General features: G+C 33.3%; 1 protein-coding gene across 2 annotated transcripts in view; it reads left to right on the plus strand.

The window, feature by feature from the left end:
• Window positions 1-27,053, plus strand: part of LOC104596705 (protein ROOT HAIR DEFECTIVE 3 homolog 1-like) — an 82,363-nt gene that overhangs the window by 19,100 nt on the left and 36,210 nt on the right. Inside the window, exons 5-13 of one of the 2 annotated variants that reach the window (XM_010257959.2) lie at window positions 13,519-13,589; window positions 13,698-13,761; window positions 13,878-13,949; window positions 14,032-14,079; window positions 15,742-15,804; window positions 15,917-15,973; window positions 16,127-16,282; window positions 16,375-16,440; window positions 16,544-16,635. In XM_010257959.2, the coding sequence (XP_010256261.1) occupies window positions 13,519-13,589; window positions 13,698-13,761; window positions 13,878-13,949; window positions 14,032-14,079; window positions 15,742-15,804; window positions 15,917-15,973; window positions 16,127-16,282; window positions 16,375-16,440; window positions 16,544-16,635 (689 nt within the window). The remainder of the gene's footprint in view (window positions 1-13,518; window positions 13,590-13,697; window positions 13,762-13,877; window positions 13,950-14,031; window positions 14,080-15,741; window positions 15,805-15,916; window positions 15,974-16,126; window positions 16,283-16,374; window positions 16,441-16,543; window positions 16,636-27,053) is intronic. The other variant, XM_088887809.1, reaches the window with a different exon arrangement.

The following is a 27,053-nucleotide window of genomic DNA, read 5'->3' on the forward strand; positions in this document are numbered from 1 at the left end:
AGACAACAGAAAGGAAAACCTAATAGATACCACCCTTGGATCTTAGTTATTTCCAATGGCTGAGATTACAAGTCATAACACAACTTACATTTATAAGATCTTCCAAAAATACCCTTAATGAAACTCTATAAACCCAACACTCTCCACTTTGGCTTGTAATTGAGGTAAAGTAAAGAGTCCTTCATGTCAAGTAATCTACTTATGCATTCATAGATCACCAATGAACTCACACCTCAAAATCCATGAGGTGCCACTCTTGCTCCATTGGAGCATCTCCTCTTATCTCATATCTGAGAAAAACAGCCCAACGCCTAAACTTGTTTGTAGTGATAGGCTTGGTAAGAATTTCATCTATATCTTCATGTGTTCTCACCTTATCCAAGTGTACTTTGTCATTTGAAACTATCTCTCGAATCCAATGAAGTTTCATATCTATGTGCTTTGTCTTTCATTGTGCACTTGCTAGGTGAATTGCGTTTTGACTATCACATAACAAAGTTGATTTGTCTTGTTGCAAATCTAATTTATTAGCAAAACCTATTAACCAAATAGCCTCTTTAGCACCCTCAACTACTGCCATATACTCAGCCTCAGCGGTGGACAAGGCAACAATAGGATATAACATTACCTTCCAACTAATGGGACCTCCCATTAGAAGAAATATATATCCAACCCTTGAATGATGGCTATCTAAGTCTCCAGCATAATCAGCATCAACAAAGCCAACCAAATGATTTCTATAAGACCTTTTGTCAAGCAATAGACTCACATTAGTAGTACCTCTTAGATATCAAAATATCCATTTTACTACATGCCAGTGTTGTTTCCCTAGATTCTCCATATACCTACTTACCTACTCATAACACTAACTGTTGAGCAATATTAAGCCTAGTGCATACCATTGCATACATAAGGCCCCCAACAATACTACTATATGGTATGCATGACATATACTCTTTATCTTCATCAGTTCTTAGTGACAATTCTGTTGACAACTTGAAATGTTGTGCAAGTGGTGCCTAAACTCATTTACCAATTGACATACTAAGCCTTTCCAAGATCTTTAGGATATACTTCATTTCAGAAACCCATAACTTGCCTATGTTCCTATTTCTAATAATTTCCATCCCAAGAATCTTCTTGGCCCTTCCAAGATCCTTCATATCAAATTTAGCATCAAGCTTGGTCTTCAATTCCAAGACATTCTCCACGCTTTTACTAGCTACAATCATATCATTAACATATAACAACAGAATAATAGGTGAACCATATTTTAGAATTTTGTAGTAAACACAACAAGCATAAGAACTTCATTTGTAACCTGAATTAATCATACAAGCATCAAACTACTTAAACCACTACCTAGGTGATTGCTTTAAACCATAAAGTGATCTTTTTATTTTGCACACTAGACCCTCCTTTTCCAAGCAATTTAAAGCCTTCTAGTTGCTCTATATAGATGTCTTCCTCCAACTCACCATGAAGGAAGGTTGTCTTAGCATCAAGTTGTTCAGGCTCTAAGTCAAGTTTAGCTACCATGGATAAACACAGTGCGAATAAATAAGTATTTCACTACTGGAGAGAAAATCTCATTATAATCCACACCCTCCTTCTGACTGTATCCATTTGCTAATAATCTACCTTTGTACTTCACTTCTTCATTATTAGTTGTTCCTTCCTTGTGGAATACCCACTTGCAACCTATCACCTTTATATTTTTAGGTGGTTATCCAAGTCCCAAATATGATTTCTATTAAGCGACTCCATTTCTTCTTGCATTGCAATTAGCCACTTATCTCTATCATCTTGGTTGAGTGCATCCTTATAATCATAAGGGTCACCATCACCACATATGAGAGCAAATGCCACCATGTCTTCAAATCTTTATCTCATAGGTTGTTTGATAGACCTTCTTTATTTATCCCTAACTAATTGGTAGTCAGCCTTTTCTTGCTCCACTTGCTTATCTTGACTTTCTTCTAGGCCAAATGATCCCTCTAATGATGAATGTGGTAAACTATTGCTCTCATCATTAGAGGAAACATCATTAGATGTAGGCTTATGTACCTATTCTACAACTAGATTTTCATCTTCCTTGCTGATTTTTTTCACCATGGACTACTCATCAAAAACCACATCTCTACTATATATGACACGTTGTACTATTGGATCCCATAACTTGTACCCCTTAATTCCCTTCTCATACCCAATGATGATACAATGTTTAGATTTATCTTCCAACATGGATCTTTCCCCTTCGTGTACATGAACATATGCAGGACATCCAAAAACTCTCAACATGCTATAGTCAACTGTTTTTCCAATCTAAAGCTCTTAAGAAATTTTGCATCCAATTGCTGAATTTGGTGATTTATACACTAAATAGTAGACTGTATTTATGGCTTCTATTCAAAATGCTTTAGGTAATCTAACATGCAACCTCATACACTATTCATTCTCTCTGCCACTCCATTTTGTTGGGGTGTTTTTGGAGTTGAAAAATGCCTTCTGATTCCATGGCTTTTGCAGAATTTTAGGGACTCTCCTTCCTTGTATTCCATCCCATTATCAGTCCTTAAGCATTTTACCTTTTTTCCTATTTGTAATTCCACTTCAGCCTTCCATTCTTTAAATTTAGCAAATACCTCTAATTTGTGCTTCAAGAAATACACACAAACCTTCCTGGAGTAATCATCAATGAAAGTTATAAAATAATGAACTCCACCCTTAGATTGGACAGGGCTGGACCCCACACATTAGAGTGAACATACTCCAAGACTTCTTTGGATGTATGTTGTTTTATCTTGAAAAGCACTCTATATTGCTTTCCATGCACACAATACTTATAGAATTTTAATTTACAGATCTTTACTCCACTTAGTACCTTCATCTTGCGGAGTTCTACCAAGCCCTTCTCACTCATATGGCCTAGTCTCATGTGCCACAAATCTTTATCATCTATATCTGCATAAACCAGAGTAGTAATTGTAGCTCCACCTGTCATTATATTCCCTTCTAGATTATAGAGATTGCCTTCTCTTCTTCCTTTCATTATAGTCATGGATCCTCTCTTAACTTTAAGAGCACCATCTATCCCTATAAATAAACAACCATTTGCTTCAAGTGTACCTAAGGAGATAAGATTTTTCTTCAAAGTCGGGACATGTTTAACACCACTAACTGTTGTTACACATCAATCAAACATTTGTATTTTAATGGTACTAGTCTCCATAGTTTTGCAAGTTGCATAATTTCCCATGAGAACAACACCACCAACACGTGGTTTATAGTTGTTAAATTAGTCCTTATGTGGACACATCTGATAGGAGCATACAAAGCTAAGTAACAAAGTTTCTACAAACTCCCTTTCCTTATCAGAAACCACAAGTACTTCTCCATCTTGTTCTACTACAACATTTGCTCACTCCTCCATGCGGAGTCCATAAAATTGTTTTTGTAAAAATAATACATTTGTCATTGACTTCGACATGTATAAGGATTCCAGCTTCTTCCAAATTTCTGTTGCTATCTTCAAGCCCAATACATGATAGATAACTTCATCTGCCAAATAGTTTTGAATTGTTCCAACTGCTTTCTTGTCAATTATTTTCTAGGTTGCATTTGTCAAGTCTTCTAGCTTATTCTCTTTTACATCCAAAGCTACTAAAATATCATGTCCTACAAGAAAATCCTCCTATATTATTTGCCACAAGATGAAATTTTCCTTTCCATCAAATCTTTCTACTTGATATCAAATAGTAGAAGAGCTTCCCTTTGAGCTCACGGTGTGTTCTCTCAATATGTCTGCTCAGATTTAGTAAAACAGCCCCAAACACATCCTTTTAAAACAACCCAGGAACTTAAACACTTGGAGTGTTAAGAATATCGTAACATCTGCGATGTAAACTTTATGGGTTTAGAGTTACTAGAAGTGCTTGAAACCTGCAGAAAACTACTCCACCTTCTTAACAATGAACCCAAAACCACTAATTGCATAACTCACAAATTAATAGAGCTGCCAACTCCCCTTCATGATTCAATAATACATACACCAAGACATTCCATAGCAATAAAGGAAACCAATAACTCTGATACTAGATCTAAATGTTTAAAATTATGCTAATGGAACAGTGTATTTAAACATAACAAACACACAAGAGCAGAAAACTGACATGTAGAACTTATAAAGAAAAATGGAAGAGAGATGGAGAGAGCACACCAGGTTTACGTGATTCAGCACTATGGCCTATGTCCACGGATGTTCAAGAACAAGAAATCCACTATAGAAGCTTTTAATAGAGTTATAATAGCTCTCCTTCCACAACCCTTCTTACTTTCATGTTCATGTCCTTTTTCCCTCTTGTTTTCTCTTTTTCTCTCTCTTTTCCTCAAAAGACAAAAGATAATAGAAAGGAAAACCTAATAGATACCGGTCCTTGGATCTTAGTTATCTCCAATGGCTAAGATTACAATACATAAAAAAATTTACATTTATAAGATTTTCGAAAGATAACCTTGATGAAACCCCATAAACCCAACATTTCAAAATTAACTCTAAATCGTTCTCCAATTCTCCATGTGTCTCATCAAGTGCCATGTCATTCTCTTCTCTACCTTCAGTGCCTCCATTAACAATTGAGCTTTCTAAGACAAGTGGGGGTGGCAAATGAGTGGGTTGGGTAAGAGTTGAATACCAACTGACCCACCAACACATCATGATCCATCATCAATTCTTCTTAAAGGGTCATAACCCACCTTAACCCACCCATATTGATCCACTTGACCTACCCATATTGACCCACCCACCCTCACCCATACTAACCCACCTATAAATATAGAAATAGGTCAGGTCAACTTGTACACCCAAAAAAACAACTTTTGAGAGAAAAAACTCTCTTGAGTCTACCACATGCTATAAACGGGTTACGCTGACTAGTATACCCAAAAATAACATTTTTGAGAGAATCATCTCTCAAGGCCACCACATGACAGAAATGAGTCGGCCAACCTGTTTGCTCAAAAGTAAAATTTTTGAAAAAGTAATCTCTACCAAGTCTACCATGTGGAAAAAATGGGTCGAGTCAACCTATAGACCCAAAAATACAAAAGTTATGTAGAATAATACTAAAAACTTCATAGAAAATGCAAAAATTTTGCAAAAAGTACTAGAAAAATGTTGAAAATGCAAAAACGTCAGAAATATTGCAGAAAATTTAGAAAAAATACCAGAAAATTTGCAAAAAATATAAAAAAAAACAGAAATTGCATAACTTTTTAGAAAATACTAGAAATTTGCAGAAATGTATGAAACCACTAGAAAAATTTAGAAATTTGTAGAAAAATTGTAGGAAATTCAGACAAATATAGAAAAACAATAGAAAATTGCAAAAGAATGCGGAAAATACCAAACATTGCAGAAAGTGCAAAAAGTGAATAGTTTCTATAGAAGAATTGAAAAAAATGTAGGAAATACTGGAAATGCATGAAAACACCAGAATAATGCATAAATTATGTAGAGAAATACCAAAAAATTATAGAAATGCAGAAGAATACTAGAGATTTGTAGAAAATACAGATTACAAAAAATACCAAACAATTGCAAAAAAATGTAGAAAAATACCAAAACATTAAAAAAATAATGCAGCAAATACAATATAGTTTCATAAAAATACTAAAAAACTACAAAGTATAACATAAAATATCAAAAATTGCAAAAAACAACATGCCAAAAAATACCAGAGAACTTTGGAAAATGCAAAAAAATACTAGAAATTTGCAAAAAATGCAAAAAAACCAAAAAGTATAAAAATTCATAAAATAGCAAACTATTGCAGAAATGCAAAAGAATGTGTAACTTTTATGGAAAAAAATCAGAGAAATGCAAAAAAAAACAAAAAAAAAATAGAAAATGCATGAAAACACACCATAAAAACATGGAAAAAATGGTAGGAGGAGGGCTCAACCTTTACTTAGAAACCTTTGACCTGAATAGAGACTTTTGAATTACTTAAGCCAATGGTTAAAGTATCAGTATCGAGAATTGAGTATTATATTAGATAACACAGATGTGGATACAATTTGGAAATGCATAGATGCCGATAAAAAAATATGGAAGCATATGAATATACTAGGGAAATAAATACAAATTTTATAAATATGTTAATAGAACTAAGTTTATGATCAAAATAATCACAAAATCGTATATAAATTAATACATAAAAAATATAAATTTTAATGATATATAAAAAAATATATTACAATTAGTATACTAGGATGTGTAGCTAACATATAATTTTATTTATAATGGATCAATCAAGAGTCCGCAACACTAAATATATGCACTTATTATATTTTAATTATTATATTCATTATCATTTCATTTTACTATTTTAATTTTTGAAAATTAAAAAAATATCAACTCATATTAAAATCTGAATTAAAAATTATAAAAATATAATCTTAACTTGGAGTGTATCAAATTTCGTAAAATTTCTACAATACATATCATATACAAATTCAAAGTTTTTAATTACTAAAACAAATATTCCATTACTAATATTTTTATTTCTATAAATTTTATGAATTAAAAATCATTTTTTGAAATAAATGTAGATTAGAGCATTTGATAGATTCAATTTAATAATATATTCTTCAATACTTTCGTTTATAATATTTTTATTTTTTGTAAATAATAAATATTTTGTTATTACTTATTAATGTAAATTAAAATATTAGTTAATAATTTACAAAATATATAGAAATTTTAAGATTTATATCAAGTGCGGTTATATAAATTTTAATTATTAAAATAGTTATTCTATTATTAATATTCAATTTGTATAACTACTTTTGATATTAAAAATCATCTTTATATATAAATGTAGATTTGATAGATTATTTATTCTATTAATTTATAAAATATTATTATTATTAGTATTTTTTAATTTTTAGTTAGAATTGTTAAATATAAATGTCTTTTGTTTAAATTGCATGTGAACACAAAATCTTATAAAATCATTTGTATGTCACTTTAATCATAAAATCGCATTTGGCTTGGTGACTTGAAATGGAAGGAGAATTTTAATTAAGTAGGTTGACTCAAGTTTGTGTCTCCTTAAACACATTATTATTGTGAGACTTGGAGAAATGGTCAACCCAACCCTTGACCCGCTCGACCCAATCCATCCTGACCTTAATGGGTACCTCGACCCAACTCACCCTAACCCTTTTTCACTGACCCTAATAGGTTGCTCAACCCATATCGACCCAACTCACCCTACCTTTAGACTTAAACCCCCACAAATCTAAGAGACACCACTCTAATTTCCAAAATGTTAAGTCTTCAACAGAGCCCCGACCGGAGACAACTATTTGCAATCTTCTTGAAAGCTTCGACCAACCAAACATTGGAATGGAAGCCTTATGACCTTCATTGCCGTAGCTTTTGAGTGGTTTGGCGTATTTACGCTGGGATTCCTACTTCCTATAACCAATAAACCTTCTTCAGTTTGGATTGACAAAGCATGGATTGGCAAAGCATGGATCTCCTCTTTTGTGTTTGCCATTTCGAGAAAGGCTTTGCTGCGTTGAAAAGGCTTTTCCGACAAATGGCTTATTCAAACAACCCAAATTGGGTGTAATTTGCTTTGGGGGCAATATTTCAAATGAGATTTCCATATGCTAACCAACCAAAAAGTAGGGGTATTCACATTAAATGTCAAACCGATCAAATCAGCCCGATTCAATCTGAGTTGGTCGGTTTTTAAAAACCATAAGTCGGTTTCAGTTTTTATAAAAAATAAACCGACAACTCGTTTCGGTTTCGGTAATTATTAATTACCGTATATATTTAAGTAATTATTAATTAGTCCCTACCCTATATGTTAAATGTTGAATTATTTTATTTGTGTTTTGTTTGAACTTTGAAAAAGAATTGGTTATTTATGTTAAAAACTAAAAACGTAAAACCAATACAAATATACTACAATGGTACAATATTTAATTAAGTTTTGTATAAATTTAAATATATATTGACAAAAATATAAGTTTTGCATAAAAAACTAATCGATTTTAATATATACTTTGATTTTGCATAAAAACTAAAAAGAAATAAAGTTAAATATAAATAGATATTTAGAAATAAATATTCTAGTTTAAAATATATATAAAAACTGACTAAACCGGTAAACCAACCCAAACTGACCTTTCATATTTGGGTCGGTTTTGATTTAGGGTCAGTTGGTTTTAATTTAATTAATAAATAAACTGACTAGGTCGGGCTGGTTGAAGAAAACGACTCAAATCGACCCAACCCAACTTATGAAAACCCTACCAAAAAGTGGGTCAATGTGGTATTGTAGAAGTGTCTATCCAAAATAAAAAATTTAAATTTGGCAATGGAAATAGAGTAGGAATATCAAGGATCAATTTGACATTCGGATTGAAGACATAAATTTTGATGATTACTAATATTACTCATCAAAGTACGAAACTCAGCTTGAAAATCATATTGGTAATTTGAAAATGGAAATATTGGGCAAAAGGTTAACTTGTACAGTCCATTCTTGATGGTGAGCATCTTTTCTTTTAAAGCCTAACAAGACAATTTCCATTCAAAGATTCTCAGAATACAACCATGAAGTTACAAACAAGAAGTTGGTAACAAAGTGGTTAATTAGTAATTGACAAGGAAACCTTAGCCTGGCAGCAGACAAAATGTTGAAGAAGCAGATATACCCCATTGATCACCGGGAGAGAAAACTCATGAATCCTTTGGCCTCTTCACACAACGTCAAAGACTGAGGCTTAGTTTGAAAGGAATATAAATACAAATATGTACAGCACAAATACATACAGAAATTTTTATACAAAATACAAAGTTTTGTGCTCTACATATTTGTATTTGTACTCCTTTCAAACTGAACCTGAATGTTGTGTTTCATTGCAGTGCGCACTACAAGAAATATGACCTTTAGATACGGACAAAACCATGGCTAAAGGTCAAAAAAAATGTAGCTATTGACCTATAGTTAGGTTTAGTTATGGATAGAAAACCATAGCCTATGTTTGCGTGGCTATAGCCTATAGCTGTGGTTCGACTAATCCGTGGTTATAACCTATTTATAGTTTTGGTATATATCTGTAGCTAAAGGGTGAATGCAAACCATTTGAACCTTTAGCCATGGGCTGAACCTTAGCTAAAAGATACATATAGCTACAGTTTTTAAATTGTCCATAGTTATACATCCAAATCTATTAGCACGAACTTTTATAAAACCATAACCATAATTTCTATTTATAGCTACGGTTTGCTACAAAACCGTAGCTAAATGTACTAACCTATAGCCACAGTTTTTTTTGCTAAATTTCCCAACTCGTTAAAATGATCATCCTTGTTTTATGGAAAAAATGGCAGGGTAAGGTGCATTCATTACTTTAAAACACAAGTAGGAAAAAAGTTACCCAAGACCAATTCATTAGTTCTTGGGTTAGACTAGTTTGGTATGGTTTTGGCTTTTTTTTTGAGTAAATAGGGCTAGGTGTATGGTCAAATTAATTAAGGGTTGGATCATGGTTTAACAATAATCTAACTAGCCAGTCTCGTCCAACTTTCTAAACATTTGTTAGTGCTACACAAATAAAAAAAAGTTAAAAATTACACTTTAAGCCAAACAAATTGGTAAAGTGGTTGAAATAATTTATTAAATAAATTAGTTACTATTTAATTAATAATTATTTATCTATATTGTATAACTATTACTTTATTAATAAATTATTTATGATTTTAAATAATTTAGTTTAATTGTCAATATTATTTTCATTCATATGTAATTAATTAATTTACTATTAGTGATTTTCATTTTTAGTTTATTATTTTCTATTAGTTATTAATTTACTTAAATAATTAAATTAATTTTTGATGATCAGCTTTAATCAATCAAATAATAATTAATACTTATTTATTTCTATTTTAGAAATTATTCTTTTTATTAATGCACTTATGAAATTATTAAGAATTTATTTTCTAGTTTAATTATTATTAAATAGAAATCATTAATTATTGTTGTTATGCAATAGCAATGAGCTAATAATTTGTTAATTATTAATTATATTCATTTACTTCAATAAGTTCTTAATTATTAATTTACTTTAAAAGTAATGAATATATAATAAATATTTTAAATGAATATTATACTATTATTATTTATGAGCTAGGAATAAAATGGTTGTAGCTAAAGATTATTAACTTCGTAATTATAGCCACGGAATTTTAGTTATCCGTGGCTATAGTGATAAATAGCTATTTAGCCACGAACAGAATAACTTTTAACCACACCCAAATTGTTCGTAGCTAAAGCTCAGTTTCTGTTTTTGTAACTTCTAACTACGGATACATTATAACCGTGGTTATAAATATCTTTTAGCTACGGACTGAATAACTTTTAATCACAGATATTGTCTGTAGGACGAATTGTCCGTAGCTAAAACTCAACTTCTGCTTTTTGTAACTTATAACCACGGATACATTATAACTATGGCTATAAATATCTTTTAGCTATGGAGAGAATACCTTTATCCATGGACAAATTGTCTATAGCTAAAGCTCAACTTCTGCTTTTGTAACTTATAACCACGGATTCATTATAACTGTGGCTATAAATATCTTTTAACCACGAACAAAGTAACTTTTAACCATAGACATTGTCCGTAGCTAAAGCTCAACTTTTTGCCATGGACATTAAATTGTCCGTAGTTATATCCTATGTTTTAGGTATGGTTTTTTTTACTGTAGCTATAGCCACATTTTCCTATAGTGGCAATTTTATTTGCCCTAGTACAAAGGTATAGGAGTGCAAATGAAAAAAATGCAAATTTTGGTTTAATTTTGTTTTTGGTTTTACTTTATTCTGCTTTAGATCTTATTTTACTTCATTTTGAATGCAACAAAATAAAGTAATAAGGTAAAACTTGAGACAAAAATAAATCAAAACTTGTTGCCAAGTCATTTGAACTATCATAGTTTTGCATCAGTGCAAATGAATTTGCACAGCAACCAAACACAACTGAAGTAAAAAAAGTCTCCAAGGCTCCAACAAAAAATGTTAGAGTGAAAAAGTCTCCCATAACAACAGAAATTGATCACCAATCCAAAGCAATTGAGGTTAAAAAGAGAATGATTTCCAAAGCCACCCCATCCTTGGTAATGCAATGATTAAATTTCATAAATGACCTGGGGTTAAGGTGAGGCCAAAGGTCATCCAAGGTGATGTTCAGTAGTGTGTAAATATCATGGACGGGACCATTTTGGTCTTGTCCACAATAAGATATGGTGCTCTATCATGCGTGAATAGCATGGACAGGGACAGGTTACACCCGAATTTATTGTCCATAATATTTTCTCATAGATGGTCCACACTATGGTGTGGAAAGTTTGTGGGGAAGGTTTCAGTGTAATGCACCTATGTTTCAGTGTAATGCACCTATGTTCCAATTACTCTCATTTTATTTAATCTTTTAATAATTTAAATTTTATAATATGTTACCTATAAAATAATTACTTTTAATGTTAATTCTAACACAAGTCTAATAGTTTTCCTTCTCAACTCTTTTATATTATTTAAATAATACTTTTTATTATTTTTAGAATAAAATAATATTTAAAATACTAATTTCTTATTTTTAAATATTTAAAAATAATATTTTTTTTCTATTTAAAAAATGCAATTGTTGTCTACATATTGACATCTTTTTTTAAATTTATTTACCATATAAAATGCAGAAGTTAGACATTTATGATCGACTGTATAGACCTCCCATAAAATGTATATGAGATACATGAAATCAAAAAGTGCATCCACACCACACCTATAGAATACTACCATGGGTGTGGACTGGTTTGATTCACACAATCTATCAATAGTTCAAAACAATTGTGGATTGTGATTTAGTGTGGGTTGGTCCCTGCCACAAGGTGTGGTATGGATCAATCCGCATTAGAGAGAAGCCCCCAAAATGCCTTTAATCTTGCTTTAAAACATCCATAAAAAAATGCCCCAATCATTAATTTCAACCTTCAATGTTGCCCCAATCCAAAGTTTCCATACCCAAACAAAAAGCATAACATTCATAACTATAGGGGTATAAGTACAAAATTCAGATCTCTCCTATCCACAAGAATCCTACCCACCTTTACCCACATGACACTATAGTTGTACATTAGAAACATCTTCCCCTATGTATAGCTGTAGTGTCATGTGGGAAGACACGGGTAGGATTCTTGTGGGTAGGAGATATGGAGTCCTAAGTACAAGGGTATAATTGTTGATTCTACAATTGATACATAATTACAGGGGTATAATTGAAGTTCAAGTTCAATTTTTTTTTTTAAATTATTGGGTAGCTGATGAAATATGAAAAGTTGCATTGATTCAATTTTTTTTTTTAAATATGAGTTTTGGAAACTAAAATGTGGCTTCTAAAGCCAAGAATTATGCCATATGAAATCGTAATGGTTTATAGCGTTAAATTATAGAAATATTTAGGGGGCATTCTTTTTTTTTTTTTTGATTTTGAGGGGGGGGGGAAGTTGGTTAATGGGATTTTGGTTCCCCTTAACCAAGAATCTCATGTTCTTTTTTTAAATTTATGTGGGGACCAAGGAAAGTTTATTTTCTTGGGTACCACTTACCTGGGTAAGTGATACCCATCTCCTAGGTGGCCAACACTTGAGTGGGACAAAAATGCCTTATTTACATGAGAAATAAAAGAATATGTGTAAATGCACTTACCCGGGTAAGTATTTCCTAGGAAAAACTTACCTAAGTAACTGCATTTACTTGGGTAAGTAATTTACCGAAAAGCAAACAAGGCCTTAGAAGAAACAAAAAAGAAAAGCAAAGAGAGGAGAGAAAAAAAGAGTCTAAGAACAAAGGTATCTAAGAAGGAAATGTGTGTTGTCTCTTCTTTGGCTAAGTTGTTTAGAACTCTATAAAGGCCCATATAAGCCATAATCTTTTCAACATTCATCTCTTGTATTTGTTTATTCTAAAATATTATTAATGGATATGTTAAATTCCTATGATGCCTTTTCATAGACATTAAGATCTAGTATTTGAATTTTGCACCTAAGTTTTATTCAATACTTTAGATATAATATTGTTTTATTGTACTCAAAATTTTGTTCTTAGGCAATGCCTTTAACATGCCAATAGTGACAAGTTTCATGTCTTGTCAAAATAGCTCAGCTTAAGGGGGCATCTAAAAATAACTTTAATGACTTAGTAAAATCAAGACAAACCATGCACATGTAACACTCCTATATGGTCTATATGTTGTTATTTGTTCCAAATCTTTACAAACAATTATCTATATCTTATGCTATCTGTCTACTATACATATCTATACCTTATATTGTACACTATGTATAAATGAAAACAAAAGTAGTCTTGAAATATTAATTAGAAGATAAGGTTTCTCATCATTATTGTTCATGATATTTAAACAATCTTATTATTATAGAGTGATACTGCATTTGAGAAGCAGACTGCCCTTTTCGCTCTTGCAATTTCAGATGTCATGATCGTTAACATGTAAGTTATTTGTTTAGAATTGACGAATCATCTATAACTATCTTGTTGATAAAACAAGTGATTTTGTAAAATTTCTAATGATACTAAAATCATGTCATTATATTTTAGGTGGTGTCATGATATTGGGCGTATACATGGTGCAAATACGCATCTTCTAACAATTGTATTCCAGGTTTTCTTTTTACTTTTCTTTTTCTTTGGTCTCTATATAATCCCGTTCTCCAAGTGACTACTTTAAATATTTTGATATTGAATTTTTATATTCTTTATGATGGTGTATGGAAATAGGTCATGATGCAGTTGTTTAGTAGAGACATGCATAAAAAAACTATATTTTTTATTTTGCGTGATAAGACCAAGGTATGTTCCACAATTCCTAATATTTTCTTTGAGATTCAAATAGTCATGGATATCTAACCCTTTCCTATTTTTTTTTTCACAGACACCACTGAATATACTAAAAGAACAAGTGAACGATCATGTGAAAGAGGTAGTTCTATTTGTATTTATTAGTATTTATTGTGAGTGAGACCTGCCACCCATTGTCTTTGGCATTTCTGTAAATATGTTTTATCAATACAATTTACTCTAGCTAATCCAAGTTTTAACATATTGTTTAAAGTTTAATTTGTTAATGTGTTGCCTTTGATATGGAAATTTTGTTTTCTATAAATGGACAATTGTCTGGTACTTATCTTCTTTCCTTTTCCAAGTTCCAATCTAATAGCCACTAGGGCATTTTAGATGAAAAAAGTGGTAAGAGGGACAAACTAAACCTCTAAATATAAAAGGGTAAAAGAGTTAAACCTCCCTTTATATCTCCCCTATTAGAGTTATATCTAACTGAACTATTCAAGTCTTTTTTGCCATTTCTGATTCTTCAAATTTTCAAAACAAATTTGTCTTACCAAAAATCATGGTGAGGATTTGTCTTAATTTTCCTTGTAACCAAATGATGTAGCATCTCCTAAATGCTATGAACGCACAATTTATGTTGCTAGAAGGAGAAATCAATTAAACTTGAGAATAAAAAAATGTGTATATTTGCCTACAAATCAAACTACAGTGGTTATGGTGAAATCCATGCCTACATTATTTGTCTCAGCTCTTTTAGTTGTAGGCAAGATTTGTAATGTCCTTAACTTGCTTCATTATCAAATTTCCATGATTTATTATGATCCTTTCTTTTTTCCCTACTACGGATGCCTATCCATGATTTCATTATCTGGAGAAATATGAAAACAAACATACACCAGGAAAACAAAGAAATGGAGATACATAGACAAGACAATCCAATAAAAGCCCGTTACAATGAAAGAAGTGTTTACATTGATTTTGAAGAAAAAAGAAAATTGGAAATGTCAAAAAGAAAAATTCCCTTGATAAATTATTTTCTTACTCTAATTAACATAGAAAGTTGTTTAAGATTTAAACTTTTTGCAACTCCTCTATTTTGAACAAAGTTCAATGAACCAATCCCCCCCCCCCTTTCTTTTTGTTCTCCATCTTCCTTTGATCCTTTTTATCTCTCTCTTATTTCTCTCTTTCCCTCTCTCCCTTGGTCTCTATTATCACTGCTGAACATGGAACTTGATTGACTAAGGACTTGGTTCCTTCATTTTCCTTCTTGCCTTTCTACTTTACCATTGCTAAAGCAGGATACATGTACTTTATCTAAAACCTGTGACTTTAACCAGAATTGACATTTTGAAATCATTCCTAGGTTATAACCAGAAATTTCTCAATATTCACTTCTCTTTCCTGCACTAGTAAATCAAATTTGGTTGAATTTTCATGCAAAAAGAAAAAAAATTATATTACACTACATGATTTCACATGAAAAAAGGGAAAATTGGATTTCTAAAAAATTTACTGAAACATAAGGTCACATGTAAATAGATAGCTAGAGTAGGAGAGGTCTTTGTCTCATGAATTGCCCAAAAGGGGAGGCCTAACTCTATTTTTGAAAAGACATGGGAGTTTTTATTATTTAGGTGAAAGATCAAGGGAAGTTTAAGTCTTTTACGCAATATAAAATCTATAGGTCAATCTCATAAATTGTCAAGATAAGACTATTATTACATTGATTTTCTAACATGATATTTTCTAACAATTATTACATTGATTAATTACATAATTACTTTGTTTGTAGATTTGGAATTCTACTCAAAAACCAAGATCCCTTGAAGGAATACCATTGAATAAATATTTTAATGTACGATATCTCAAACTTACTCAATTTATATATAGTTGGTCTTTCTTATTCACTACATAGAGATATGCTTATGGGTTTTAATATGAAACTTTATTTTTTTTTATGGGAGTAGGTTGAAGTTGATGCCCTATCTAGTTATGAACGTGAAGAACAGGAATTTAAAAATGAGGTATATTAGATATTGCATTAGAAAAGTTACAAGTAGGAATGGGATTTTTCTCCCTGCTCAAAAGAAACTATAATTTATTCGTATGTAACCCCTTGGAGATAGACTTTGGTTACACGCATTCCATTAACGTTCCATCCATTGGCAATATTGAAGGTTTCTAGTTTAAAGAATAAAATCCTCCAATCTATATCTTTTGATGGCCATTATCGGTATCAACACTGGATTGATGCTGCTACGTTTTCAATAAGTGTGAAGCAAATGTGGAATACTATTAAGGAAAACAAGGAGCTTGACATTCCTGCACACAAGGTGATATTGGTGCATAATGTTCTAGTGGAACTAGCCAATAAGAGATGTAGATTGTGCTTTAACATTTATATTATTTGATCTTTTAATTGTAGATTATGGTTGGCACTTTACGTTGTGAACAGATTGTAAATGGAAAGTTTGAGTCTTTAAAGAATCAGGTATATATGCATGTTCATTATTTAAAACCTTGTTTTTGTTTTACAGATTATTACATAGTTTGACAACATAGCATGCCAATTAATATTCTTGAAATTATTGTAGGATTGGGTTGAATTGCATAAGAATATAAAAAGTCTAGATCCAAGCTTATTCCGGGAGAAGCTCATTACAATCCTTAATAGATGCCTATCGCAGTAAGTAATTTTTCAAGGTTATACTATGGAAATCAAATAATTATCCTATTATTCATAATGATGTAATTCTTTATTAGAAACTTATAATTTTAAGCATTGTTCTCATTACCTATAGCATTCACAAATATTTGTTTGCAAATTTATGGTATAATTATGTTTTGTAGTACTCGTGAAATAACTATAAGCTATGAATATTGCAAATTGAGACTATAAATAAATGTTGTATACCATTTATTCAATATTTATAGTTGAAGTATTCAGTTTTTCATGGTGCACATATTAAATGTTCAAGATTTATAGTATTTATGTGTTTTTCTTGATAATTGAAATTTAGTTCATTAATCAAAAGAATAGATTAGGTACAAAATCCCTGAGAAAGGTGCAAGGTGCAGCCTTTCTCAAAACAGAAAGGCTGCATTTAGTGCTTTTGCATGTGATATAGGTATTACAAACCACATTTCTTTAAAGTATAATTGCTTATATTTGTCTTATAAACACATATATGGAGTTTTTCCTTTTTTATGGAGATTTGAGACAACATGAAGGAGACTTATTCCCAACCCCTCAATGTTGTTAAAGCTCTTAAGCTAAAATGCGAGGTGAAAAACCTTAAGCAAGGAAAGAGACCAGTCTTAGTATATTTTGCTACTCTAAAATCCCTTTGGCATGAAATTGATCACTTAGAAACTATTGAATGGGAAAGCTAAAAGGATGCAGCAACATACAAAAAACTAATTGAAACAAATTGGGTTTTCGAGTTCTTAGCTAACCTAAACTTAGATTTTGATATTACAAGAAAGGAACTTCTCATTAGGGAGAGTGTGACCCTACCTTAGGCCTACTCATTAGTCCATAGTGAAGAAAGTAGGAAGTAGGTAATGCTATCCTTCCAGCCTATAGAAGCAAACTTGACAGCAATAAAATTCAAGGATGTAGGAGAAAAGGAAAAGGAAGTTAAGGAAGGCAAAAGAGATATTTTTAATAATCATTGCAAGAAGCCCAAACACACTAGGGACAGTTGTTGAAGTTGCGTCCTCAACTAATGCTAGCTAGACTTAAAAATAAGAAGGGAAGTGCCAATACGACAACTACAACTGACAATACATCCTCTTCCAGCATAAGAACCACATCCTTGGATGCCTTGGAAGCTGCTCAAGCTACACTAACACAGTAAGAAAAGGAAGTTGATATTTCTAGATCTACATCTTAGTCTTTAACTACTACCACTAGCTCAACCTACTTCAGCCCTTGCTCATACAGGTACAAGAATTGCATGTCATGCTTCTGTCCTAGATAATACTAGACCTTTCTGAGTAATAGATTTAGGTGCTTCAGACCATATGGCTAGCTTATTTACTTTATTGTTCCCTATGTTAGTGCTAAGTTACTTTCAATTAGTAGTATTACTAAAAATAAAAAATACTAAGTAACCTTTTTCCCTAATCAGTGTGTGATGTAGCTAGAAGCGTGTTGCTAACCACATTGAAACACCAGTTTAATAATTTATAAAATTTTCCACATAACCTTAAACAACGTTGTACATGGTGAGAAAGGAGTCGAACTCACAGGGAAGCTAGAATAAAAAATATTTTTTTATTCTAGATAAATAAAAGGAAAATGGATCTAGGAGTTGCAAAAAATAAGAAAATAAAATTTATTAATGCTGAAATTAAAGGTTTGGAATTAGAAAAGACAATAATTAATGTTTAGAAATTAAAGAACACTAAAATCAACAAAAGAAACAAATAAAAGTGATACAAAATTCGGATCCAGTGGTGGTAGCTATCTACAAAGGTGAAATACAAACTTTCTCCTTCCGTTCAGCCTTCGAACCCCTCGAGACACCTTAACCTTGAACTAGACGAATTCAAATCTACAAAACACACAAATGAGTAGAAATTAAATCTAAAAGATTGCTAGAATAAAAATAACATAAAAGAAAATAAAAAAAATGAGAAGGATGGTTGATCAAATCCAGTGGTAGTAATTGTAGATTGGTTGGACTGCTTGTAGGAAACCCTCCTAACAAGATCTTGGCATCCTTCCCTTCTATAACCCTTGAACTCCTCAAGAAACCTTAGCCTTGTGAATTGGGTTAATTAACCAACCCCTTCTCCAGGGCCCCTGGGGTCCTTTTTATAGAAAAGGGTGGTCATAATTAGGATTAGAGAGAAAGAGGGGGCCGACAGTTAGGCTTTTGTAGAAATATGGGCGCCCTAGGATTGAGAATGGAGGGTTAGGATTGGTCTAAGGTGATCCTAAGGCTGAGAAGTGAAGGAGGGGCTCCCAATATTATGTAGGGCTAAGATTTAGGCACCCAGAATCGGATGGCAAAGATTAAAAGGAGTGAATGGTACCCTAGGGTGAATGGCTGAGATAGAGAGTGAAATAGAGGGTTGAGATCTAGTGGCTATAGGATGAATGGTGAGGATTAGTAGTTAAGTAGCACCCTAGGGTTAGAATACACTCCATAAAGGGTGCCCTAGAATGGAGAGTGGAGCTTAGGTGTTAGGAAGGGGTGAAAGGTAAGGATTTTGCAGTTAGGGGAGGCTAGGGTTTGTTAAAGATGAAAAGAATGAGTGGAGAGGTGCCCTAGGGTTTGTTAGGGAGAGAGGAGTATGCTAATAAAGTAGGAGGGGCACCATTGTGGGTTTAGCAGATAGGAGGCGCCCTCCTGTGCTCAGTTTTTCACAAAAGCACCCCCTTTGTTGGATTTCACACTAGATTTGCAAAAACTGCATTTCAGCCTTGAAACATTTCCAGCTTTCCCCAAGATTTGCATAGAGACCTCATAGGTCACAATATTGAATGTAACTAAGAAAATGAGACATTTTGACTATTCTAAGGCCTAAAATAAACCTGAAATAATGCCCTTAAGGCATCAAAATACAGAGTTATCACACCCCCAACTTAACCATTGCTAGCTCCTTAGCAATGTAGCCTTAAAGTTACACTAAATAAAGAGATCATTCCCATTGCAAGATCATCCCTGTCAAAATTAGCCAAGTATCCCAATTTCAAAATTCTCAAACTTTGTATAGATTGATATTGGGCTTAAGGGGTAAAACTATCTTGCTTTGAACATTACAGAAACTTGGCCTAAAAAATCCTATATACCCTTTCATTTGTAGACTGTCTCAATAAGCTAATATTAATTTTTAAAATCAGTAGGTAATTTTCTTATCATTTCTAATAGTGGATTTCTACCCCTGAACTTGATATACATACATAATTTTATTGCTACCTTTTACTGTTTGATGTGAATCTCGACACTATCCTTGGGTGAAGAGACCCAATTACTAAGTGTAAGGTGATTGTCTTTGGCATTCTCTTTCCCATTCGACATGAATCTCAACACTTAACATAAGTGAAGAGACCTGGTTACTAAGTCTAGGGTGTCCATTGACTTTTTATTCTCTCTCGCTTTTTTTTTTTAGCACTGTTTAGGGTAGTTCATTGTCTTTAACAATTTAAAGAATTTTTTGTCTAATTTCTCAATCTTTCTCTTATTATCTTTACAAGGGAAAACTTGAGAGTATTTTCCAAATTCTAAACAGTTTTGACAATGTTCAAATAAGACCAAATTTGACTCCTATTACTTGTTTGCAATTTCTACAAAATTCAATATTTTTCTATCATTTTCCTTGAATTTTTCTGTGTGGGAATCTCTTTTAATGGAAAGAATTTTTAAATTTTTTAGTGAAATTTTTATTTTTACATTTCTAAAGGCTTAGCTTCATTTTTTTTTTCAATTTTTCTCTCTCTTTCCTCACCCCCCAACTTAAGTGCCATCGTTCCTAATGGCATGACTAGAATGTTGCAAAGGACTTGGGCCAAAGGGAACAATCAAGAGGGTTTTCCCAATGGATTCAAGGTCTGCCAATGGGTCTCGAATCATGAGAAGAAACAAAAAACTCTAATCTTACATACAACTGGAAACTACATTGAGTTGCCTCCCAACTAGCACTAAGTTTAACTTCTTCAAGCAGACACATTCACACACTTCTTTCATTTACTCTCCTGAACTTGCTTTCTTCTTCACACTTACGGGGCTCAGATTGGGTAACCAAGGGGTAGACAGGGCATCTAGAAGATTGTCCACTATATCTACATTGAACTCATATTCTCCTAGGTTTAGATACTTAATGGCACAAAATACATTTAACTAGACTTTCTACTCCCCAAATGACATGTCCATTTCTCCCAATTTACAGTTGATGTTCGCGTTGGCCACTGCTAGAAATAGACGACCTAAGATTATTAGGTTATGGTTCAATTCCTCAGTTAGGGTTATGTCTAGGATGACAAAATCCATTGGGAAGTAACAATCCTCTATCCTGACAACAACGTCCTTAATAACACCTTGAGGAGTCTTGAATGATCGATCAGTGAGTTGCAAAATTACTATGGTAGGTTTTAACTCGTCGATCCTGAACTTGTCGTAAATAATAGAGGAAAGCAAATTTACACTAAATCCAAGATCCAATAGCGCCCGATCAAAGGTAATTCCAGAGATGACCCAGCTTATGGAGGAGCACCAAGGTCTTTCATTTTCCAAGGAAGTTGGTTTAGGAGAACCACACTAACATCTACCGAGAGCATCAATTTTTGTGGGGGCCAATTGTGGCTCCCTCTTTTGAGTGCATATCCCTTTCAAGAACATGGTGTAGGCCGAGACATGTTGGATCACACCGAAGAGAGGGATGTTAATATGGACTTGCTTGAATAACTCCCCAATCTCCTCGTTCCGAGTTTCTTTCGTCTTTCGTAATGGCCTGGCTGTGAGTGCGATTAGAAAGGGAACTATAAGTTGGTTCACTATAATCTCTTGTTCTAAATTTTCCTTTCCTTCCCCGCTCCCAACTTATGGTCTTCTTGCTCATTTTCAACTTCAGTACACCAATTTAATAATTTATACATTTTTTTAATACTTACGTAACCGTAAACAACATAGTACATGGTGAGGAAGGGGTTAAACCCACAGGGATGCAAGAATAAAGTTATTATTTTTTTGTTCTAGACAAATAAAAGGAAAATGGACATAAGAGTTGTAGATATTTATTAATGTTGAAATTTAAGGTTTGGAATTAGACAAGACTAATTAATATTTAGAAATTAAAGAACACTAAAATCAACAAAAGAAACAAATAAAAGTGATCCAGAATTTGAATCTAGTGGTGGTAGTTGTCCAAGAAGATGAAATACAAACTTTCTCCTTTTATTCAGCCCTCGAACCCCTCGAGACACCTTAGCCTTGAACCGGACGAATTCAGATCTACAAAACACATAAATGAATAGAAATTAAATCTAAAAGATTGCAAGAATGAAAATAACATAAAATGAAAATAAAGAAAATGAAAAGGATGGCTAATCAAATCCAACGGCGGTAGTTGTAGATTGGTTGGACTGCTTGCAAGAACCCCTCCTGACAAGATCTTGGCATCCTTCCCTTCTACAACCCTTGAACTCCTCAAGAAACCTTAGCCTTGTTAACTGAGTGAATTGACCAGCCTCTTCTCCAAGGCCCTTGGGATCCTTTTTATAGAGAAGGGTGGTCATAACTGAGATTAGAGAGAAATAAAAGGACAGCAGTTAGGTTTTTGCAGAAATATGGGTGCCCTAGCATTGAGAATGAAGGGTTAGGATTGGTTTATGGTGATCCTAAGGTTGAAAAGTGAAGAAGAGGGTAGCCAATATTATGTAGGGCTGAGATTTGGGTGCCCAGAATTGGATGGTGGAGATTAAAAGGAGTAGGTGGTGCCCTAGGGTGAATGGTTGAGATATAGAGTGAAATAAAGGGCTAAGATCTAGTGGCTAAAGGTTAAATGGTGAGGATTAATAGTTAGGTGGCACCCTAGGGTTAGAATATACTTCAAAGAAGGTGCCCTAGAATGGAGGATGGAGATTAGATGTTAAGAAGGGATGGAAGGTGAGGATTTAGCAGTTAGGGGCATGTTAGAGATGAAAATACTGAGTTGAGAGGCACCCTAGGGTTTGGTAGGGAGAGGGGAGTATGCTAATACAGTAGAAGAGGTGTCATTGTAGGTATAGCATATAGGAGGCGCCTTCCTATGCTCAATTTTTCATAAAAACACCATTCTTTCTGCTAGGCTTTACACCAGCTTCCCAAAAATTGCATTTTTGCCTTGAAACTTCCCTAGTTTTCCCCAAGATTTGCGTAGACGTCACAATATTGAATTTAATTGGGAAAAGGGGACATTTTACTATTCTATGGCCTAAAATACCCTTGAAATGATGAACTTAAGGCATCAAACTATAGAGTTATGAGTGTGTTTTTCAGGATCTAAATGGAGTCTACCTACTCGAATATTCATAAGGGGAGTAGAGTGAAGTTGGGAAATTGTTTGTTTCTCAGTCTTGTAGTAAGATTATGCTTTGGCACAATTGCTTTGGTTTATCCTTCAGGTCTTTGAGGAGTCTTTTTCTAAACTTGTTTAAGTCAGTAGAAGTGTCTATTTTAAAATGTGAAAGTTGTGAGCTTGCAAAATATAGTACAACATCTTATCCTTTATGTAATAAAAGAAGCACATTCCATTTGAAATTGTGCATGCATATGTTTGGGGATCATATCATATTCCCATCATGGGGGTACAAATATTTCTTATTATTTGTTGATGATTATACCCACTTTTCATGGATCTACCTTATGACTCTCGAGATGGGGTCCCTTATCTGACCTAGGATTTCCATTAGATTGTTCTAACCTAATCTGAAACCAAGATCAAAACTATTAGATCTGATAATGTCAATGAATACTTTGCAAAACCCTTGGCATCTTATCTCCTTGATCATGGGGTCATTCGTCAAAGCATTTGTCCACATACACCTTAGCAAGATGGGGTTGTTGAGAGAAAAAACAAGCATACCTTAGAGGTAGCCAGAAGCATCATGCTCAACTCTAATATTCCCATATGCTTCTAGGGGGATGCAATCTGTACAGCCGTGTACCTAATTATTAGTGTTCTTTCATGGGTTTTAAACATGCAAAACCCGTTCATTCTTCTATATCCAGATAAGGTCCTATTCATTATTCCCTTCAAAAATTTTGGGTGTACTTGTTTTGTTCAAATCCTTAAACCTCATCGCTCCAAGTTTGATCCCAAAGCTACTAAATGTATTTTCCTTGGGTAAGCACAATACCAAAAGGGATATTACTATTACGAGCTAGTTTCAAAGAAGTGCTTTGTGTCCATGGATGTCACTTTTTTTAAGGATATATTCCCTACTATAATAAGGCTTTTCCTTAGGGGGAGAATAGTGAGGAAGGGATTTTGGTTTCAGCCCCAAAAGTTACTTTACCTATCACAGTTATTGAGGGGGAAGTTGTGAAGAAGGTTGTAAAAAATGTAGAGAGTTAAGAGTGTATCACAAAAAGTGGTGGAGACAGGTTGATTCTCACACTCAACAACAATCCAAGAAAGTTCCAACTTCTTCTACAGCCTTAGATCCAAACACTACAACTGATCCCTCTGTTGATCCCACTATTATAGAGGCTCAACCTCCATTGTTAGATGACATTGATCTTCCTATTGCTATTCATAAAGGGAAGCACCATTGCACTTCATCCACTATCCATTGCATCTCCAAGTTTCTTTCCTATGATTGTCTCTTAGAATCCTACAGATCTTACTTGGCATCTATTTCTACTGTTCTTATACCCAAAAAAGTTCAAGAATCCCTCTTGATACCTAAATTGAAGGAAGCAACGTAAGAATAGATGGATACTCTTGTCGAGAGCAACACATGGCAAGTAGTTAACCAACCTAAAGGGAAGAAACCTATTAGATGCAGATGGGTGTTTACTGTAAAATGTAATGTGGATGGTACAATACAGAGGTATAAGGCCAAATTGGTTGCAAAAGGATTCACACAAACTTATGGCATATACTATACAAAAACCTTTGCACCTATTGCAAAAATGAACACTATCAGAGTTCAGCCGGCTGTTAAGAATGTCTTCCTCAACAGTGACTTGCAAGAGGAAACTTACATGGAGTTACCCCTAGCTTTTATAGTATAGAAGAAGGCAAGAAAGTTTGACTTTTAAAGAAGGCCTTGTACAGGCTAAAACAATCTCCAACAGTTTGGCTTGATAGGTTTAGATTGGCTTTGTACAAATTCGGATACATATAAGCTCAATCAGATCACACTCTTCTTTAAGAAGATAGGTCATTCCCTATCTCTACTTGTAATATATGTAGATGACATTGTGATAATAGAGAGTGACATTAGTGAAACTAAAACCCTTAAACAACATCTTCACAAGGAATTTGTAGTGAAAGACCTAAAAAAATTATACTATTTCCTAAGAATTCAGGTAGCTCAAACTAAGCATGGCATTTTCATCTCTCAAAGGATGTACGTTCTAGACTTATTGGAAGAAACTACAAAGTTAGGAGTAAAACCTGCTCATACTCCTATTGAACTTAATCATAAGATAAGTGTCAAAAGTGGAGAACTCCTTGAAGACAGAGCTATGTACTAAAGGCTAGTTGGGAAACTTCTTTATCTTTTCTTAACTCGGCTAGATATTTCTCATGTTGTTAGTGTTGTGAGTCAATACATGCATTCTCTTAAGACCACCCACCTCATTGTAGTTGAAACAATTCTTTCCTATTTAAAGAGATGTCTAGGGAGAGGTATACTCTTCAGGAATAATGGTCATATGAAACTAAAGGTGTATACAGATGTAGATTGGACTGGATGTGTTGATAATAGGAGGTCCACTTCTGGATATTATGCATATTTGGAGGAAAATACTGCTTCTTAGAAGCAAGAAATAGAATGTTGTTGCTCACTCCAGTGTAGAAGCAAAATATAGATCCATGGCCAATGGTGTTTTAGAAGTATTATGGTTGAAGTTCTTGCTTAATGAGTTGGAGATTGATAGTGAGAAGCCTTTGATGCTATATTGCGATAATCTAGTTGCAATTACTATTGCCCATAACCCAATACAGCATGACAGGAAGAAATATGCATTCTTTACATTTTATTGCGATAATCAAGGTTGATAGACATTTTATTCAAGAACGAGTTGCATCTCAAGAAGTATTCCTTCCTTAAATTGCCTTAGACACGTACTTAGTTGATCTCTTCTGCAAAGCAGTCACAAAAAATAAATTGGAGATAGATTTATGCAAGTTGGGCATGACAAATATCTACCCCTAACTTGAGGGGGAGTGAAGAAATAGTTACTATGTTATGAGTGTAGGGTTTCATACCCACACCTAGGCTCTAGAATGTGTAGTTCCATATGCACACCTTTTATTTCCTAGTTATTTTTATTTTCTTTTAAGATTGGGTGGCCTTATTATGTTTATCCATATTACGTTTTATTTTCCTAGGACTAGGACTTTATGTTTTTTCTCTCCTACTCTTGTATGGAATCAAAGGCTATAAATAACAAAGTGCATGGGAAGGCAGATATCAACAACCAAATCCCTTCTTTCTTTCTCTCTTCTCTTCCTTCCACTCTTCTTTCCTCTCTCTCTCTTCTTCTCTTTGAACCTCTATGTCTCTTCTCAGATTAAAGAACAACAGTTATATTTTATTCAAGTATTCTTGTATAACAATATCAAATGTATGTCTACCAAACCTCGTGGGTTAAATGATGGTGCCTCCTCAATATGTAGATCTCCTGAGGATCCAACCCCTTTGCTTTGGTTCTAAAACCCAAACTCATGCCCTTAATTCCATTAGTGATTGAGATTAGTTGTAAAACACAACCCTTCAAAGGGGTGAACCAATGGTATTGTTCTTTGTGGATGAGATCCAACAATCCTTGGAACCCTTGAAGTTTATACTTGTTCATAAATGTTTATATGGGAGACCATTGTTGTTCAAGACCAAAGATTTTCTTATCCAATCCTTTCAAATCCAAGGAAATCTAGTAATTATTATTTAGGCAATGAGGAGTGGCTGGTCGAACTATGACCCAGGACCTTAGTTAGTAGTGTTGGAAGAATTTAAAATCCATCATATGGATAGCCGAACCATGCTAGTTGGATGGATGAAATTTCAACATTTTTCTAACCCTTGACGAAATCAATTTTCTAGTGAATTTTAAAGCTGAATTTTTAAGATCAATCTTGCATTGAGCTGGACCAGATTTGAAAACAAATCTAAAGAAAAAATTATACCTGATACAAATACCACAAGTGCAAATCCCAAGGTGGAAGTTCATGCCCAAATCAATCATAAAACTAGCCTCCATAGAAGATGGAACAATGTGTATGTGAAGTTGGTTCAACAACATTGTTTTTAGAAAAACTATGATCCAACTTTCTTGAATCGAATGAGGTGAATGAGACTAAAAGTTTTTTGAGTTTCTTGCAAAAATAAAGAAGAAAACTGATCAAAATCAGTTGTTGAAAGCCTAGTTTGTGATAGGGTTTATT

Source organism: Nelumbo nucifera, chromosome 5 (genome assembly GCF_055504915.1).
Source record: "Nelumbo nucifera cultivar China Antique chromosome 5, China Antique-T2T, whole genome shotgun sequence".
In the NCBI taxonomy this organism is placed as follows: domain Eukaryota; kingdom Viridiplantae; phylum Streptophyta; class Magnoliopsida; order Proteales; family Nelumbonaceae; genus Nelumbo; species Nelumbo nucifera.